This window comes from Vulpes lagopus, chromosome 5 (genome assembly GCF_018345385.1).
Source record: "Vulpes lagopus strain Blue_001 chromosome 5, ASM1834538v1, whole genome shotgun sequence".
Lineage (NCBI taxonomy): Eukaryota > Metazoa > Chordata > Mammalia > Carnivora > Canidae > Vulpes > Vulpes lagopus.
This window is the reverse complement of record NC_054828.1, coordinates 111039239-111059321: the sequence shown is the minus strand read 5'-3', so window position 1 is coordinate 111059321 and position 20083 is coordinate 111039239. Positions and strand designations below refer to the sequence as shown.

At 51.1% G+C, this 20083-nt stretch overlaps 1 protein-coding gene across 2 annotated transcripts in view; it reads left to right on the top strand.

The window, feature by feature from the left end:
• Positions 1-16354, top strand: part of TOGARAM2 (TOG array regulator of axonemal microtubules 2) — a 51185-nt gene extending 34831 nt beyond the window's left edge. Inside the window, exons 16-21 of one of the 2 annotated variants that reach the window (XR_005987987.1) lie at positions 964-1081; positions 1478-1572; positions 3523-3715; positions 4635-4828; positions 11312-11398; positions 15930-15980. Coding sequence is in view for 1 of the 2 variants with exons in the window: in XM_041756379.1 (XP_041612313.1) it covers positions 964-1081; positions 1478-1572; positions 3523-3715; positions 4612-4828; positions 11312-11398; positions 15930-16186 (967 nt within the window). In the remaining variant the exon portion in view is untranslated. Of the gene's footprint in view, positions 1-963; positions 1082-1477; positions 1573-3522; positions 3716-4611; positions 4829-11311; positions 11399-15929 lie in introns of both variants that reach the window. The other variant, XM_041756379.1, reaches the window with a different exon arrangement.
• The last annotated feature ends 3729 nt before the right edge of the window (positions 16355-20083 follow it).

Below are 20083 nucleotides of genomic sequence, written 5' to 3'. Positions count from 1 at the left end.
CTTGCTCCACCTCTGATCAACTACCCTACCCTGCAGTTTTCTTAGCAGGTCCTGAATCTGACCATCCCTTCCTCCTCCCACTCTACAGCCTTATTTCAGGACTTCATCATGTCTTGCTTGGGCTATCATGGTGGCCCTTGTCACCAGAGAGAGACGTTCACCACACTGCTGCCAGGGACATTTTCATAAAGTTCAAATCTGGTCATTTCACACTTTCCCATGGTCTGAGGGCTAAAGCCCAACTCCTTCACATTTCCAGAAATTGGGTCCTACCTTCTCTCTTTCCTATCCTGCATCCAGGCCCTGCCTGCTGTTTTCCAACCACATGCCTACTGATGTGTCAGACTGTATTATGGATCCTGAAGTGACCAACCCCTGCCCCCTTACTCCCTAATCCCATCCCACTTATGGACTCTTACTCCTCTTCTCAATGCGAATCTAAGGATCTCCTCTTCCATGAAGCCCTCTTTGATTTCCTCCCCCACTCACCGCTGTTCGCTGGGTAGAGCTGACCATTTCTTCCCTTACTGGCCCTTGTACCCTTTCTCAGACTTCCAGATGCCCCATACTAGAAGAAGTTAAGTATATTTTGGTATAGTCATCCAATGGAATATTATGAATTTACTAAAAAGGATGACATGGGATGATTAATGGTAAAGTGAAAAAAGTCAGAGGCAAGTTTTATATATATTCTGATACCAACAAAAATGTGTATGTGTCTAAAAGACCATAAGAAAATATGTAAAAATCTAATAGTCTTTCCTTGGTAATGGGGCTACGGATGATGTTTATTCTTTTTATGAATCTAGTTTTTAACTGTCTTAATTAACGATTATTGTCTTAATTGGAAAAAAGTATTAAAAACTCTTTTACTACAATTAGAAAACTCCTGTAAATCTGCAGAACAGATTTATGATGCATTTCTGTGGCTGTTTCTTCATCCCTCTCTTTCTCCTGTGGCAGGTTTTATGGCCGGAAGATGGTGAATATCTTGATGTCAAATACGAAGTTTGATGCATTTCTGAAGCAGAGCCTCCCATCTCACGACTTACGGAAGGTCATGGCAGCTATTAAGCAGCGGGTAAGTTAGTGGCCTGAGCAGGTGGGGGGTGAGGGGGGTGCGGGGGAAGGTCAGAGCCAAGCCAGTCAGGGGAGTGGGGTGTGCACTCCAGAAGGTTCCATTTCGTGCACAACTCCTGGCAGGTGGAATAAATGTGATTTCCTTCTCCTGTGCTCGGACCTGGCTCTGTCCCTCTCTGCCGGTGTCCCTTGAGCCACCTGGGTGTCCACACTGTCTCCTGTTAAAGGGGATCTTGATCCCTGCCCTGAGTACCAATGGTCTGGAATGCTTGGTTGTACCCTCTGAAGCCCTGCCAGGTGGAAGGGGTTATTCCTCTCATTATGATCTAGCCTGGAGTGGCTGGCAGTTCCCAGAGGGCCACCCCTTTGGCTCATGTTTTGTGTTCCCTTTTTCAAGGGAATGGAAGATGGTGATGGACTTCTATCTGCCAAGGGCCGCAAGGTGTCGAGGAGTCTGGTGTTGTGTGAGAATGGGCTGCCTGGAGAAGATGGGTATGGCTGCTCTTGTCTCCCTGGGGCTCCACATCCAAGGCTGCCAACAGAGATGGGCCACTTGCCCTGGGCCAGGGGTAGTGGTTCTGAGGCTGTGTGGATCCAGGCTACGGTGGAGACCTAGTTGGGTAGCAGCACTCATGGGTGAATTTCCCACCCAAAGCTCAGGGAGACCAAATCCTACGATTTGAACATACTTGCCATCCAGTAGTCATGCCGAGGGGGTGAATTCCAGTAGTCCGGGCAGGGCATGTTGCTGGCTGGACCATCTGCATGAGCTCAGCGTTTCTCCATCCACTTCAAGCAGCACATCCTGTCGCCATCAGGGTGGCCTGGGATGCATTTAGAGGCAGCTGTGGGACAAAGGCAGAGGAGAGGGAATGGGCAGAGAGGCTAGAGGGTGCGTGCTGGGAGGAGCTAGAAACCAAGCAGAAACCCCCTGGTCATTGATGTGCCTGAAACTCAGAATTCTTCTATGGTGCTCAGGGAGGGCTACATCTGAACTCTCACAGGCGCCCAGGGCAGCCCCCCCTCCCCACCCCGCCCCACCAACCAGCTCCAGATTAGCTGCCTGCTCTCTCCCACACAGACCAGAGCAGCTCCTGCTCCCTGGCCGATCCCTCCCCCCATGTTCTGTCTCCTACCTTTGCTTATGCTGCATCCCTTGCACCTGGAACATGCCTATTTTTTCTACCAGATTCCACAAGATTCAGATGACTGTTATCTTATCCCAGAGGCTCTCTCAGACACCCTGTGCTCTCTGTTTCTCAGTCCTCTGTCAGCCCCTTGACTTATCTGTCTCCCTTTGGTCTCTGAGCTCCTGAAGGCAAGGAAGGTGTCTCTTGTCTGATTGTCCTTAGTGCCCACCATAGCTCTTGGCACTTGGTGGGCAAGCAGCGTGGAGTGTAGGAGGGAATGACAAAATGGATGATGTTGAGCTCTGCCAGAGGGGACTTTGGTGTAGGGCCTTAGCTCAAAAAGCTGAGTTCTGAGCTGGGTGTGAGGGTAGGAGTCCTGAATGGAACTGTTCTCATGCTGCCTGGACTGGGCCAGGGGAAACCATATGCCCATGCTCTTAGCAGAAGGGAGCAGGGCTGCTGCTTCTTCTTTTTTTAAAAAAATATTTTATTTATTTATTCATGAGAGAGGGAGAGAGAGAGGCAGAGACACAGGCAGAGGGAGAAGCAGGCTCCATGCAGGGAGCCCGAGGTGGGACTTGATCCCGGGACTCCAGGATCACACCCTGGGCTGAAGGCAGCACTAAACCGCTGAGCCACCCAGGCTGCCTGGGAGCAGGGCTTCTTAACATTTCTCTGGTCACTGGAGAAGTGTGAGCCAGGCCTAGGCAACCAGGGATTGGGATAAAGGAACCAGGTACTCTTTTTTTAAAGATTGATTGATTATTTATTTATTTATTTATTTATTTATTTATTTATTTATTTATGAGAGAGGGAAGGAGGGAGAGAGAGAGAGAGAGAGAGAGCATGAGAAGAGGGAAAGGGAGAAGCCGACTCCCAGGTGAGCAGGGAGCCCGATGGGGGCTCCATCTCAAGACCCTGGAATCATGACCTGAGCTGAAGGCAGACCCTTAACCAGCTGAGCCACGCAGGGCCCTTCCCTCACTCTTAGATGAAATGCACAGTCGTCCTTTTGTGGACTCCCATACTGAGCCCCCTTTCTTCACGTGCTTTCTGAAAAGAGAAAAGAAAGGCAGGAAGGACGAGGCTGGCAAGAGGATGGGGCTCTAGGCAACCTTATTGTTGTCCCCTGAGGAAAAGGATTTCCAGAGTCCCAGGGCCAGTGTCCTCAAGCAGTAGGCAGAGAAGCTGGGGGTGGGTCTAACTGCAGGGGATCCCCTGTCTCAGTCTCTCTTGTCCATGGGAGGGGGCATGGGACAAGAGGTGCGTCCATCCTCCGGGGCTGCCCGGGTCAGGAGTTCCTCTCACTCAGGCTCAGCTCCAACGGCCCTCGGCTGGAGGGGCTCCACTCCTCTGTGCGTGGTGGCCTGGAAGTGACCAAGCAGCTTCGGGAGCTGATGCGGCTGCTGGAGGCCAAAGAGTACCAGTCTCGGATGGAAGGCGTGGGGCGGCTCCTTGAGCACTGCAAGGCCAGGCCAGAGCTTATCACCGCCAACCTGGTCCAGGTGAGCACTGCCTCATCCCTGCCCTCCCGCCTGTCTCTTCCCGGTGGGTGCAACTTCAATCTGGAAAACTCAGGACAGAGTTGGACATTGTGCTAGATCCCTCAGGGTAAAGGGAGCCTGAGAAGCACCTGCTATCCAGTTGCCTTGGTAACACGAGACTGCCTGGAAGTAGCTGAGGGGACAAGGCACCTGCGGACCACCCAGAGATGTCCTGGGCATCACCCAGCTCTTTGGCAGATTTTTGGGGAGGAAGGTAGAGGTAGAGGATGCCACATCTGAGGGCTGCTCCTGGTCTAGCCATGCACATGATGTGTTGGGGGCAGAGCATGTGGTTGGCCAGGAGACTGGGCCAGGATATTTGGATAGGTATATTGGGAGCAAGCACAGGCCGTGCTTTCATGGGCTGGAAACCAGGGAAGATGCCTGCTTCTTCTAGGATTGAGGCTTCTGATGCCAAGCCATGTAGCAGCGAGTTAAGACACAGGCTCGAAGTCAGCAGACCAGGGCATCCAGCCAAGTTCCTTACTAGCTGTGTGATCTGGGGCAAATCACCTAACCTCTTTCTGCCTCAGTTTTTGTTTTGTTTTGAATGATAAGTTGAGGATGGGAACCCCTGCTTCATGGACTAAGACCATTCCCTGCGAGTGCAGGGTGCCTGACGAGATGCTCTAGATGCTTTGACACACTGAGTGCTCAATATGTGGCTGTTTCCTCCCTCTCTTGGCATCCTCCCCTTTTGAGGAGGTGAGACCCTCATCACTGAGAATGTTCTGGCATGGGTTAGATGCCCCTGTCAGGGAGGCAGGAGGAACCCCTGCCAAGGGTGGTTGGTTGGGCTGTGGGGCTCCTGCCCAGCCTGGGTTCCCATGGGCTCTCGGTTTCTGTTCCCTCAATAGGTCTTTGATGCTTTCACCCCAAGGCTTCAGGATTCCAACAAGAAAGTGAACCAGTGGGCACTGGAGTCCCTTGCCAAGATGATCCCCCTCCTCAAAGAAAGCTTACACCCCATGCTGCTCTCCATCATCATTGCTGTTGCAGACAATCTCAACTCCAAGAACTCCGGGATTTATGCCGCTGCCGTGACTGCACTGGATGCCATGATTGAGAGCCTGGGTGAGCCTCCTGCCTCAGCCCTGTTTGGCTCTGGTGGGCAGCGGGCTTGTTCCTTGAGCCCACCCCAGGGTGGGCTCACCTGTCCTGCCAGGAATCAGCAGAGTGCTAATAGGCACTGGGGGCTCTCAGGCCAAATGTTTCCCTGGAGGCTGGGTAGGACAGGGGTGGGCAGCCCAGAAGCTGGTTGGCAGGCTTTTCCATGTCACATGCACCAGAGTTGGAGCGGGGGAGATGTGTAGATGATCTAGTCCTGCCTCCTCCTAGTATGTGTGACAGAAATGACTCACCCAGGGTCACACCGTACTGTAGTGATTGAGCCAACAGGGAACTGAAGGGAAAATAAGTCAGGATTGCCAGGAAGAAGCTGGAAGCACCGCTAGTGATTTTTTCTAGTTGTAGAGATGATAGCAGTGGGGGCGGCTTGTACGAGGACCAGGCAGGTTGGTGCTGAGACAGCAGAGTAAGCCTGCTGGAGAGGACAGAGTGGATGAGTGGGCGGGCCCAAGCAGGCCACCTTAATTGTCTGGCATAGGGGTTGGGCTGGGATCCTCTTGGCTTTTGAGTGTGAAGTGGACAAGAGTTGCCACTGAGGAAGACTGTTTGGGGCCAGGGTTCAGGGTGGGAGGAATTTGCAGTGAGGAGTGGGAAGGGTTGGGGGGGGGGTGGCATGAAAAGGGAAAAAGGAGCTGTGGGTGAGACGTCAAGAATGGCGAGAGCTCCCAGTTCGTCTGTGCTTCGTACTAACACATCTTGTTTCACCAAAATTAGGTGGGATTTGGGGTGCATCTACTTCCGTAGTTCATTCCTTTCCTAGATGATTAGAGGGTGATATCTGGGTGTCTAGGGCACAGAGTGAAGCACAGATGTGTGTGGGACATAGCACATGAGTACCGTCACGTCCAGACCAGAGGAACCACTCTTGCCACAATGCAGGAAGCTCATGATCTGAGAACCGCCTGTGCTGGCCTTGTGGCTGTATGTCCCCATGAGCACAGAGCCACGTCCTGCCTTTAGGACCCACAGAGCATCCCCTCGGTGAGGCCACAGACACGCCAGGCACCCCACCCCTCCCAGTGTCCACACCCTGCAGGGAGCCCAGCTCCCTGGGGAGGGGTGGCAGCCGTGTCCTTGGCTGGAGCTTCCAGAAGCAGTTTCAGTTACAAATGAAAGGGCTGGTCAGGTCCTTCTCTGCCTTTTGAGTTCATAAATACTGTCAATTTCCTCTCTTCATCTCAAAGGGAATTTATGATTTGCTGAGTTTGTTGCTGTAGAACAAACAATATAAATCCAGCTTTAAATTACGGCTTGTTCTCAGCACGGCACGGCTCTGGGTAAGTGAGATTGCTGTTGCCAATAACCAAGGCTCTTGGTAAATCACTGCGGGCCCTGGATTTATTGGGAAAACCTGCACCAAGCAAAATACGCTTCAGCTATTTGAAGAGGCTAAGCACCCTTGTCGGGGAGGGACACTTTTAACCCTTTCCTCTCCAGGTGTCATAGTTTTCCACTTTCTGCCATGGGCCGTCCTTCTAGAGCACACTGGGGCTCTGGAGCTTTGGGCTGCAGAATCTAGTGTCTTGCATTGTCACAAGACTCAGGCCTTCTGTACCTGGGGCCTTGCTGTACCTACCTGGGCTGGACATCCTGGAAAGAGGGCCTAGAGCTGGCCTGCTTCTGTGATCTGACTACACCTTGAGGCAGGTTGCAGCTTCCAGGAAGATGCCTAGAGTTGTCCTTTCCTCCTGGGACTGGGTCTCCTTGGGAATGGCTGATGATGCCCCCTTTGGCCCATCAGCCACAGGATCTGACGTGGGGAGAATGAAGGCTGGTGTGAAGGGCACTATTTTCCTCTTTAGTCCCTAGGTCACTGTTAGGCTGGAATGGAATGTTCTTGGCCTCAAAGAGTTGGATGGAGCCCAGTAAACCCCTGGCAAAATGCTCCTATGGGACCCAAAGGTTGGAGCACAGGGTCTTGTTCCAGGTCATTTTTGAGCAGGTGCAGCAGTGGGCTCTTGGGGCCACATGGCTGTGCTAGGAGCCATATCCACTCTGCCCAATGAGCAACCTTGGCTTTGGAAGTGTTTTGGCTTTTTTTCCCCCCTAGATGTTTGATATATTCATTTGAGAGAGGGGGGGGGAGAGAGAGAGAGAGAGAAAAACACAAGTGGGGGAACAGCAGAGGGTGAGAGAGAAGCAGACTCCCTGCTGAGGAGGGAGTGTAAAGGGGGGCTCCATCCTAGAACCCAGGGATCATGACCTGAGCCAAAGGGAGACACTTAACCAACTAAGCCACCCAGGCGCCCCTGGAAGTGTTTTTAACTATGAAGTGACTGGGTGATTTCTATGTCCATGAAGGGCAAAAGTGGAGGGGTTTAGATTGCCAGTAAGAATTCATCGCTGCCGAGGCGTCCCTAGGGCAGAATCAGGCTCTCTCTGGGAATGGTTCTCATCTGCCTGGAATGGTCTGAGTCCAACCTGCAGGAGGAGAAATGGATGCAAGTAACTAAGCTTCCCACTGTCCCAGGGAATTGGGTGGAAGAAGCAGAGACTGGGGCAGGAGGGGCAGAAGAGAAGGGGTGTGAATCTTCCTTTCCATTTCACCCAGGTAGAGCCTGGTGGCTCCAGTCCACCCTCAGCATCCTAAGGCCCCTCCTAGGGGAGTTACCCTAGGGATCGAGGCAATCCCTGAGAAGACTGGCTGGTTCTGTCTTTGGGCCCTGTTACTGGGTTAGCTACAGAAGAAACTTCACTAATTAAAACATCAGGCTGCTGATAGTCCCGCCTCCTGCCCCCCAACCCCGTCAGACCAAATAGTCAAAAGGGGTTTTCTTAATTTAGTACAGCCCCCAGCCCATGCTGGAGAGAGCAGATAAGCTCGGAAATGGTCAGCTTCAGATCGGCTTTTGCTAGTTTGTTCTGCAGACTCTAAATTCATTACCTTATATAAATCATATGACCAACGTGGTATTGTTTGGGGCATTTAGAGATTCATCCATGGTGCTCCTCTAATATACCAACTGCTTAAAAATCTCTCTTCTTTTTCTTGTCGACATGTGTACAAATTTCCCTGGTTAAAGATCGTAATGTAAATACAATTTAGACTTTGCTTCTTTCGTTTAACCAGTTTTTCACACTATCATGCAGCCTTCCTACTTAACTTAAAAATATGAAGTTTATTTTCCACCACGTAAAAGTCATACTTATTCATTATTGAGAAAATAGAAAATACAAAGCATTGGAAAGGAAAAAATTGAAAGCCCCTCATTTTTGGTCTAAACTTCTGGAAGAGACTGTTATTAACATTTGTCATTTTTCATGCTAGATATTTTTTTTCTGTACTTTTATAGAGTCATGATTATATTACACATTTTAAATTTGCATCCTGCCTTTAAAAAAAGCAGAGCACAAGCATTTACATATGATTACACACTTGAGTCACTTTTAATAGCTCTGTCCTATGCCTGGACCGTAGCTTGCATTTTTCTGTTTAAGTGGATCATGCTCACTTTTCCTGTGATGAACGGACCTCATTTTGGGGGGCTGTGTGACATATCATGATTCAGAGTCCTGTGCTTATTGTCGAGAGCCCACCCGGACCCCAGTTTCTTTGCTGTCACCATCCAAGCTACCATACTATTTCCACTTTTAAAAAAAGTTATTCTTTGACCTCCCAGTAGCCCCAGGATGACATGGCCTGGTGGCTTTAGGGTTTGGCTGCATGGGACAGGTGAGAGGCCCTGTAGACCTCTGCCCCCTTGCAGAGAGGGATGGCAGGGCCCAGGGAGGGCAGAGTGTGTGGCCTGCTAGCTTGTAACTGTTTTCTCTACTTCCCATGCCTTTGCTTGTCCTTGTATGCAGGCAGCACCAGGGTCAGCTCTGCCTTCCTTGTGGTACAGGAGAGGAGCCTACCAAAGACCCAGGCTAATAGAACATGGATTTTAAGGTTTCGAAAGTCAAATTCTGGCCTCTTAATGATCTTTCCTCCATTCAGGCTGCTGGGCTTTTGGAGCATTTTTGAGTAATAATAGTAAACAGTAGCAACAATAACTGATACTTAGTAATTATACACTCAAGGTACTATCCTAAGCATCATAACATGGGAACAGCTCTAAGAGGAAGACAGGAGTATTATCCTCTTCTTACAGATGGGTAAACTAAGGTATAGGAAGTTTTGTCCTTTAACAGAGAGAAATGTGGAAGAGCCAGAATTTAGTCCAGGCGATCTGCACTCAGAGCCCACACCCTTCAACTTTCCTGCCTCTCATTAAACCTGGGTGTGACCTGGAAGGTGAGCCATCACTACAGAGGAAGGGAGGCCAGCTAGTTGGGGTGTAGAGCTCTGGGGTTTATAAACCGGCTCAGGCATGCTTAATGTCTCTGCTTTAGCACTCTCTGTAGGCCTCGAGTATTTATTGAGCACCTGTTGTATACCAGGCACAGGGGAGCACAGTCTGGCACAGATGTCCACTGCATATACATTTTTCAAGTATCTCCTAAGTTCTAAACCTCTCTCTGGCTCTTGGAGGCCATGTCAGCTGCCAGGAGGGGGAGGTCCAGCTGTGTCCAGAAAATGTCCTGGACCAAGTGTTGCTGGGGAGAGCAAGGAGACAGAAGTCCTTGTCCTTGGAGGTGAGCTCATGGCTAATGATGGGAGTTGGCCAACAGAAGCACCTGGAAACAGTAATGCAGGTGACATTGATCTAAAAACCTATTCTTACACAATTCAGATTTCCCAAGACACCCTGAGACCACTTCTTGCTAACTGCCATATTCTAGAGGCTGGATCTTTTATTGCCCAGAATAGATTATTTTAAAGACTCTTGCCTTATGGATGGAGTTTTGCAAGCAGCAGGGATGTGTGTGATGTACATGTGTACATTTTCTCCTGTGTCCCTTACAGCTCTCAGAGGAAGAGGAAGGGGAGCATGAACTCTTAGCTAGAATTGTTCCGGGGAGGTGGGGAGGGCAGTGAAGCTTTGATTGCATATCCGGGGGGATGCTGAAGTATTCAAGGGACTCAGAGGAGGTGGAACTTGTCTAGAAAGACTTCCTCAGGTGTGTCTCTAATCTCTGTCCCCTGCTAAGGGAAATCTGGCCTTGAGCGGGGCAGTCCCTGGGACCCCAGGATGCACTTTCTGGGGGTGCCTGTGGTCACACCCCTACAGACCTCCATGACAGGTGCAGGCAGGCCCCACAGCCACATCCCTGAAAAGTGGCTTTGTTATTTGCACTACCTCCAATGGAGTTAGGCTGGGGCTGCCGTGGCGGCGTTGGGAGCTGGGTGTGTATTGTCTACGTGAGCACGTCTTTCTCAGGTAAAGGGCTACTTTCCTCACCTTGTGTGTTTCTGTGAAGAATGCGGGACTTCAAGTTTAATAGTCTGAGAAACCAGGAGAGGTCAGCCAGAATGGGGAAGAAAGAATGGTTTCTAAATTCAGCACCTATGAGATCCTGCCGGAAGTGGCTTTAGAAAGACAATTGAGGAATGCCAGAGGGCTTCTTTATCCCCCAAGCATTCCCCACCCTATTTGCCTGTGATTTCACCATCAGTGGTTCATTCTGATGAACACTCTTTTAACATCCAAATGGGGAGGTCCCCAGTCTTCAGGCCCCACCACCAGCGTGTCTGGGCAGCAGGGACTCCTGGGGCTGGGTGTGACTAGGATGGGTGTGGGGGGTGCTAGGATAATTTTTTTTAATTTTATTTTTATTATTTATTTATTTATTTATTTTTAAAGATTTTATTTATTTATTAATGAGAAGCACACACACACACACACACACACACACAGAGAGAGAGAGAGAGAGAGAGAGAGGCAGAGACACAGGCAGAGGGAGAAGCAGGCTCCATGCAGGGAACCCGACATGGGACTCGATCCTGGGCCTCCAGGATCACACCCTGGGTTGAAGGTGGTGCTAAACCCCTGAGCCACCCAGCTGCCCGATAATTTTTTTTTACAGGTTAATAATCCCCCTTTCCCCTAAAACTCCTGAAGAGTGGGTTTGGCATGTGGAGGATAAAGTCTCCTGTCTTTACAAGTGTGCCATCTGGGCCTCAGTGTCACACAGGGAGGTTTTAGATATATACTATTGAGAGCTAATACACATCCCCTGCAAGTTCCCTCCTCTGGCCCAAATAGAGCCAGCAAGAAGCTTCTGCCCCTCATAGGGTGACCAACCATCCTGATTTGCCCAGGACTGTGGGCAAACCCTCTTCCCCCGCTGCCCTTCAGACTCAACAATTTTGAGGAAGCGCAAACAGGAGGAACCAGACGTGTGGGAGTAAGTGCAACCTGTTTGGGAGCCAGTTAACTATACCAGGCCACTCAGTCTTCCCTAAACTCCCCATTGTGACTCAGGAAATTTAGTTCAGCTCCCCGACAGGCCTCTTTCTCCATTGGGTATTGCGGGTACCTGACGCTGAACAACGGGTACCAACGCTCAGGCCACAGCATGGCCGCTGACACTCTCCTTCTCTTCCAGACAACCTTTGCCTCCTACAAGCCTTTGCTGGCCGGGTGCGTTTCCTGAGTGGCCGTGCGGTGCTTGATATCACAGAACGTCTGTCCGGTGAGCATCCCCGAAGCCCCTCGCCCCAGCCTTCCAGTCAACCTCCTGGCATGGAGTTGAACCACCCACTATCTTAGACCCCCCAGTAATCCAATAATCCTCACGGACCTTTAACATTTTTTGATAATCTGCTTGTTAAAAATAATTCCCATTTTACCACAAGATAATCTTTAGTTTTGACTAAAATGAGGCAGGTTTGTACATAAAACAGTTTTTGAGAAACTATGATCCATTTCTTCTTTGCAAGCATGACTCCCACTAGCCCATAGAGTACCTTTGTGTGAATCAGAAAAATGTCCCAGCTCTTCTGGGTACACCGTGCTCACGGGGGCATGGCTTGGTCAGCAGCAGCCCGATTGTGAGCACGAGATTGTCCCTTCTCGAGCGCGCACAGCCTGGAAAGCAGAGCACAGCCTGGATTCCAACCCTACTCGACCCCTTTGCCAGGTGCCCGGGCCCCGCAATGCGTGGAGCTGGGGCTTTGGCCTGAATCTGCTCTGCTTTGTTTGAGCTTTGGCCGAGGAAAGCTTGCTCCAAGCCAACGTCTGCTCTGAGTTTGCAGTCTCCAGTGATTTCACTCCTGGGCTGAAGCCTCCTGTGGCCCTTGTGGTGGCAGCATTTTCGAAAGGGCACAGGCTTTGTGGTGGACAGACTCGTTTGCCACACACCAATTCTGGTCTTGGGCAGGTTACTTAACTTGTTTTTTTTTATCTTCCATGCTTGTCAAGAGCCTCCTCCCCCTTATTAGGAAGGTCCCGTCTAGGAAGGAGGCAGAGGACCTGTTCTCTAGACCTCAGAGCGTCCCTCCTCCCAACATGCAGCCAGGTTGTGGTATCCCCATGTGTAAATCCTCGTGTGGGTTGTGTTCAGGTTAGTGTCCTGCTCCCTATAGTGTCCCAGGAGGCCTGTCGCTGGCTAGGCCTCCAGGCTCTGTCCCTACCCCTGCCTCAGTTGTATGTGCTGGTCACTTAATCCTCATAACAATGTTATAAGGAGGGTGTGGGTTCCATGATTACCCCCTTTAAAAAAAAAGATTTTGTTATTTATTTGAGAGAGAGAGAGAAAGAACGAGAGCATGAGCAGGGTGAAGGACCAGAGGGAGAAGCAGACTTGCCACTGAACAGGGAGCCCGATGTGGGGCTCTAGCCCAGGACCCTGAGATCATGGTCTGAGCAGATGCTTAGCCGACTGAGCCCTTCAGGGGCCCCAGTGACTGTCCCTTTTGTAGAAATAAGGAAAATGGAGCTCAGAAAGGTTAAGTGCCCAAGGTCCTTTGGTGAGTAATCCAGGATTTGTGCCCGGGAGCCTGGCTGAAGAGCCTCTGTGCTGTGCTATGTCTCCCCGAGTGGCCTCTGCCTTTGCCTCCTGGGCACCAGCATGCCAGCCCCCCTTCCAGGGGTGATCCGTCATCCCCGTGCCTGCCCACATGTGGCTAGCGGCCTGTGGAGCCCTCTCCACTCTTCTTCCTCCACCTGGGGGGGTGTCCTCCAGGTTCTGGCACCAGCCCCTGTGTCTCCTTCCTCCCTAGCCTCCCTAGCCCTCTGGTCTGTTTCCAGTGACTCCTGAGACCAGGTCCCACCCCGAGCCAGCCTCAGTCCACACTGGGGGTGCTCAGCACATGTTACATGACTGTCGGTGTCATTCTGCTCCTCCACCAGACTGTCTCTTGCCCTTGACTTGGCCTCTGTGCCCTGGCTCAGTCCTTTCACTGTCCCTAGAGTGGAACCCCGCCTCCCGTCCAGGTGCCCAGCCTCCTCCAAGCAGGTGGAGTGAGCAAAGTAAGGTCAGGGGCCTCCAGGCAGCCACAGGACCACATAACGGAGACCACCTGAGCACTGGACAGGGAACCCTCTACTGTTGCTCAAAATCATCGCTCTCCGGATGAAACCCTTACCTGTTCTTGTACAGGGGATATATGGGCCCCAGAGGTGGAAGGGTACCTCACTTTAGATTATCTGTTTAACTCTAAATATTTTCCATCTGTTTCCAAGAGACCTCAAAGGCAGGAGTTTCTACATAGCTCTCCTGTTAAGTCCCCATCAGCCTGGCGTAGAGCAGAGCATTTCAATGAACACAAGGATTCCGACTAATAATAGCGCAGCTTAACAGGAGTAAATCTTTGGCTAATTACTTCAGCTGCCTTTGAAGCTCAAATTTCATGGGGTTTTCTTCCTCATGATGACTCCCAGAAGGGTCATTGCCACCTCTGCTGGCCTGAGAGGCCCACCACTGTCAGCCAGGTGACCTCCGCCTCGTGTACCTGGGGGACCCTGGGCCTGAGTGCGGAGGTGAGCTGCCCTGGCCCCCGTGTGAACACCTGGCTGCTGGGAGGGAGAGAGTCCAGGTGTGAGTGCCGGGTACCCGTGAGAGGCAGCCAAACCCCTTGCCCTTTGGTGGGCATGGGGGAGCCCTGCCTGGGCCTGGTTCTTGACATCGTTCTCTTCTTGGTTTGCAGGTGAGATCCCTGGGAGGTTTAGGAAGCCTTTGAGTTACAGTTGTTCAGTTTAGGTGGCTAATCAGGATCTTTCTTGTTCCCTTTGGCCACCCCCCTTGCCCAACCTCTCCCTTACTCCTCCTGGCCTCCCACCCCCACCCTCCGCACCTTGGGGCTGCCCTGGTGGCTTTCCTGTTTCCTGTTTCCTGTTAACGGGGCCTACCTCTCAGCCTGTCACCAGCTTCAAAGTTTCCGGCAGCTCCCACCTCCGTCCCACTTTACGAAGCTGCTCACCAGCCAGTGTGGCTGGGTTCACTCCCTGGGTGCAGTCCTGCCTTCCCTAGGAACGAGGACCACTTTTTCTTCTGAGGGTTCTGTGCATTGGGGAGCCCCCGGGGAAGGCCCCAAAGTGTGGGGTGCAGGAACCCTGAGGGTGTGGCCTGAAAGCCAAAAAATACCTTCCATTGGAAGTGACGCTGCTGGGGGGGGTGTCGGGGGGGGTGGGCAGGCTTTGCTGAGGGGGGTGGCCAGCTCATCTTCTCTGGTCCCTTGCTGTCCCAGCCTGGCTCTGGATTCAGAGAGGCCCTATGGGAAACATCCTGGGGGATTGGATGGTGGTAAGCTGGTGAAGGAAGGACAAACTGGTGGTTTCACTAAGCCTAAAACTCCACACCAGCCTCTGAAATGTGGAACCCCTAGGGGCTTGGGGCAGCAAGGGGTGAAGAGCATGAGCTTTAGAGTGGAGGCAGGTTTGGCCTCTGCCCTCGTCAGCTGTGTGGTCTGGGCCAAGCTCCTTGACCCCTGAGTGTCGGCTTCATCCTCTGGGAGATGGACTGGTGTCCTGCCAGTCCAAGGGCCGTGAGAACAGTGGAGTCAGGCTGCAAAACTCGGAGCCCCAAGACTCTGGACTTGGGCAGTGTTAGTTTCCCAGATGTGTCTCGGCCCAGGGAAACCTTCCAGTTTCTTTGCTCCATCAATAGTTAAAGTGCTTCTCTCAGTGTTGTTTGTGCTCACCTCTGGCAGGATGGCAGGCGGACCATGCTGGTTGTACAGAGCAAAGATTGTTAGCATGAATGCGTTCAGGGGGATGTGGCCATGGCTGCAGGCTGGAGCAGCCACTTTGAGGTGACTTAGGACTGCTCTTGAGGTGGCTTTGACCCTGGCATTTACTCTATGATGGAAGGCTTGCTGGCAGGGGTAGCCTGCTTGTGGGTTTCCTGGGGATTAAAACAGGTAGAGGGTCTGGGATAACCTGACTGGCGGGGGGTGAGGGTGGGGGGCTCATCACTGAATCAATGGTCTGTGTGGAGTTTGGTGGTTGACAAAGCACATCCCCGACCCCTAGATTATTGCTGGTCTTATTGTGGGGTTTGGCATCTGGACACTGGGGAGGCCACCCTGATCTTATCTCCTCCTGGCTGTTTTATTTTTCAGCATGCTTCATTTGAGAGAATATTGACATTTCTCCCTGGTACAAGTTTTCTCTGTTCGTATGAACTCACATAGGTGGGGATGTGGATTAAAGTCATCCTAGTACTAGCAACTAGTTTTCACCAGCCAACCTACATGGACACTTATGTTTCCTTATTATCTAATCTCCAGCAATCTCAAGAGTTTGGTTCAGGGTTATAATCCTTAGATTAGGGAACAGGCTCACGATGGTTGGGTGGCTTTCTCAAGCTCATACAGTTGGTAAATAGCAGGGGCAGGATTGCAGTTTAGGTGTGTCTGCCTCTTTCCTCTCCCCTGGGCTGCAGGGACCGATTACGACCATGGGTTCTGAGCACTTGGCCTTTGCATACTCATTCCTCCATAAAATTTTTTTTAAAAAGCTAAAAATCGTATTTTATAACTGGTTGGTATAAACATGAATATAGATGAGGTTAGATAGCTTCATTTTTTCTTTTGTTTTTAAAAGAAATCAAAATGTTTTCATGGTCCCCTGAATGTGTCCCCAGCCCTAGATGTTGTGTCTAATGAACTCGTTGGCCTGTCTGGGCTGCCTGGACTTCGGGGGATAGAATTGGTGTCCCCAGAGAGGGCAGCGGGAGAGGGAGAGAGGGCGTGCCTCAAGTCTCTTCGTTTTCTGTTCAACAGTGCTGGTGGCCTCCGTGTACCCCCAGAAGCCCCAGGCTGTGGAGCGCCATGTCCTTCCAGTCCTCTGGTGTCTCCTGGACAACATGATCGGGAATGGTGTCCTGCCCGGGCGTGGTGGGAACGTCCGCACAGTGGTTCGCCGGCTGTCCAGGAGCCTCCGGGAGCACATGGGGTCCCGGCTGCAGGACCTGGCCGCTGGCCAGCCACAGCAGGTCCTCAAAACGCTCCAGGAACTCTTAGGCCCAGAATCCCCATGAGGCAGCCCCAGCCAGCGTCATGGACAGCGGGACGCCGACAGCAAGACAACTGGCAGCTCATGCCCCTTTCAACTGGGTTAAAGACAGATCTGAAACGGGCGGTCATGTCATTATTTTTTACCTTATTTTATTTTTATGATGGAATAATTTCCCAGTCTACTTTCTCTTAGGGTTCCAGATGTACATAGTATATTTTGAAGTAGAAATAAAAGAAGTACTTATTTTTCTAAGGTTTTATTATCTCGTACTTTTTGTAACCTCAGACAAATTTTTAATAACTAGGCTTGTCACAAAACAACAGCAGAAGTAGCTACAGATCCACGGGGACCAAGAGTTAGGGACCCACATGTTGTAGACCATGTGTCTAGGCATGGCCCCCCAACTGTGACAGGCTGTGAGGGACCCACATGTTGTAGCCTGCATGTCTGGGCATGCCCCCCACCTGTGAGAGGCTGGGCAAGCTCTCTGGAACCTAGAGACCCTCCGTTGGCCATTCAAATCTGGTTCATTTGTTGTAAGGCTGATTCGAGGTGAGTAGAATAAACATCTCCAGGGTCATCCTGCTTCTGCCTTAACAAAACCTTCGTGCAGCATCTGTGGATCCTGTGGGAACCTTCTAGTGGACCTGTCCAGCTTATCAAAAGGCAGGGAGAGTTTGACACTTGCATTATGGAAAGCCTTCTCTGGAAGCTGGCATTCTGGGTAGTTCTGCAGGGGACTCGATGATGCTTCACACTCCAGTACCATAAATGAAAGCACTTGGTGGAGCATGAAGCTACAGGACGTGCAGAGGTCATGTGGGAGCTTGGAAATTGCACAGGCTCCTCCCCTTGGGCTGGCTGGAACCTGGAGGGGTGTGCTGGATGCAAGGTGTGTCAGAACATCAGGAACCTGAGAGAGGGTGCTGCCCACTGAGGGAGTAGCTGGAGGACAGGCGTCCTGTGGGGAGAGATGGATGTGTGGGGCTGGGGCTCTAGACACAGAAGGCACTTGGCTTTGCCTGGGGCGAGTGGCAGGTGGACCTGGTGTGACCAGAAGAATTAGAGCTGGGGTCATGACCTCAAACACATGGGTAAGATGAAGGCTGAAGGGGCAGCAGTCCGGTGCCTACCATGGAACCCAGCCAGACCCACAGCAACACTCTAGGGCAGCTGCACATGGATGAGGCCCTGAGACCCCAGCGAGTTTTCTTGCAGGCCTCGCCAGTGGGCCCCCTCCAGTGTCACCTACCCCAAGGTATAATATTAGTTCCACATCACTGTTCCGAGCCTCTCCTGAGGAGCATGGCCCAGAGCAGGCTGGGGAGCCCCAGATCCACTCACTTCTATATTTCCAAATTCATGGGTACCCCCAGCTGTGAAAGCCACTTTTTCCTCTTGCCTATGTTGCCAGGTGCAGCAAGGCCTGCCCCCACCCTCCCAATGCGCTGGGGTGAGGTTGGGTTTGGCACAATCATCCTGGGACTTGAGCTCTTAATAGGTGGCTTAAGTGTGACTTTGAGTGATTCTAGCCACAGCAGGAGCTGTTTCTCGCTAGTTGTGACCCCAGCAGGGGCTTCCCAGCAACCACCTCCCCTTAGGCTGATTCTGACTGAACCAGGTTAAAGGCAGGCTAGACAGGGAGTCATCAAAGACACCCAAGAGGCTGATTTTTAAACATTTGGAAAGTTTTTACTCGAGTTAATTGTGTTTGCTTGGAGTCTAGGCAGACTTTTTGGGTTTGGTAAGGAGACTGACTTTTTCTGCTTGTCAAGAGCCGAGAACCTGTAGGAGCCAAGGACGTAGAGTCTGGCAGGGATTTTGAAGACAGAAATTAAACTCAAAGGCATTGTCCTATCTTGCCTGCTTCCAGGTCCTGTCTTCCAAGTGCATCTTCAAAATGGAAGCTTCCCACCCCCTGGGCTCTGATCCCACCCTCCTGAGTGGAGGTGTTTAAAACAACTGGAAATAGCTGAAAGGCAAAGCATTAACTCTACGAAGTTCCATTTTATTTCACTATTTTAAGTTTAAATCTAGTCTCTGGACAGGTGGTCTCTGAGGGCAATGCTCCTGGCCCAACCCCATTGGGGAGGGGCTGGGTGGTTCTTGGGGTACAGGGACCTCAGGAAATTTCCATCTCAAAAGGTTTCCTACATTACTTTTATTTTATTTTTTTAAGATTTGAGAGCGAGCGAGCGAAATGTGCACCCACATGCAGAGTGGTGGGGGGAGGGGCAGAGGGAGAGAGAGAGAGCCAGAGAACCTCAAGCAGATGCCCTGCTGAGCTCAGAGCACTGCAGGGGGCTCCACCTCCCCACCCTGAGATCATGACCTGAGCCAAAATCGAGAGTCGGTTACTTTACTGACTGAGCCACCCAGGTGCCCCCCACATCTTTAATTTTAAAACAAAGGGAAGGACAGCATGTTAGCCTGGGCCTAGGAGAAGGAGGCCTAATGGAGGCCCAGTCAGGGGGTCTGAGCCCAGGCCGCCCCATTCTTCGCTCAGCTGTGTGTGCAGCCGGGATCTCCGCCTCCTTAAGATGCTCTGGGGGCTGGGAATACAGCTTGTAGCCACGGAAGGGCTCCCCTCTGTCTCTAGTGTAAGAATTAAGGATGAGACTTGTCTGAGGACATGAAACTACTTTGGAATTTCTGGGGCTTGAAGAAAAGCTGCCTCCAGGCCCTGCTTCCTGTCTTGGTTTCTTTTCCCTGCTTTGTATTTTTCCACTCGCTCTGCCTCAGCATCATCCGGGGAGATGGAAAGAAATACTGATGTCAAAAAAAAAAAAAAGAAAAGAAATACTGATGTCGGGGCCTCACCCCCACGGATTTTGGTTCAGTTGGCATGGGGTGGGGCCCAGGGTGCAGTCTTTTCTTTCTTGGCTTCCCCCTCAGCTTTATTGCGTTATAATGAACATAGAATAGAATATAGTGAGAGTCTAAGGTGTACAATGTGTGGACTTGACACATTTCCATGTTGCAAAGTGATCAGCACCATGGCATTAGCTAACACCTCCATTCCATCACGTAACTACCGTTTCTTTTTGTGTGTGTGTTGAGTTTTATTCTCTCGGTAACTTTCAGGTACATAATATAGAATCATTAGCCATAATCACCATGCCCTTGGTTAGGTCCCCAGAATTGGCTGCTATTCTAACTGGAGGTTTGTGCACTTGGATTATCACCGTGCTTCTCCCTACGAGGCAGCTGGGGTGGAGAAGCAGTGTCCTCACTGCCTGCTCCCAGCTGGGCCCCGCAGTCCCTTGGCAGGCAGTAGGACAGCATCACTGCCGGGGTTGCTCACCAGATGGGTGTTTCTGCAGCTGGGACCCATAGGGGTTCCAGTTTGGTCCTTAACCATTACTGGGGCTTATTCAGGGTGGGTGTTATGTCGTCTCCATGGCCCGTCACCTGGTGTTTCAGTGAAGAAGGCTATAACATTTGAAGGTTTTGTTTTGTTTTGTTTTGTTTTTTTGTTTTTTTTTTTTTTTTTTTTTAGAATTTTATTTTATTTTATTTATGATAGTCACAGAGAGAGAGAGAGGCGCAGAGACACAGGCAGAGGGAGGAGAAGCAGGCTCCATGCACCGGGAGCCCGACGTGGGATTCGATCTCGGATCTCCAGGATCGCGCCCTGGGCCAAAGGCAGGCGCCAAACCGCTGCGCCACCCAGGGATCCCCCGTTTTGTTTTGTTTTAATCATGGTTGTATAATTACCTCTCTGTGGGTTGACAGCTGTTATTAGCATCACCTTGGGTTCTCCTTGAGACTCTTTACATCCAGAAAGTGATCCAGCACCTCTGCGGCTGGTGTCAGAAGCCATTAACTAAACAATAGCTTTAAAAAGTCACCAGGTTTTGTAAACAAAGCCAATCCTGTCCCCTTCCAAAGGAGAAGAGAAAAAAAAAAGCTAGATAAA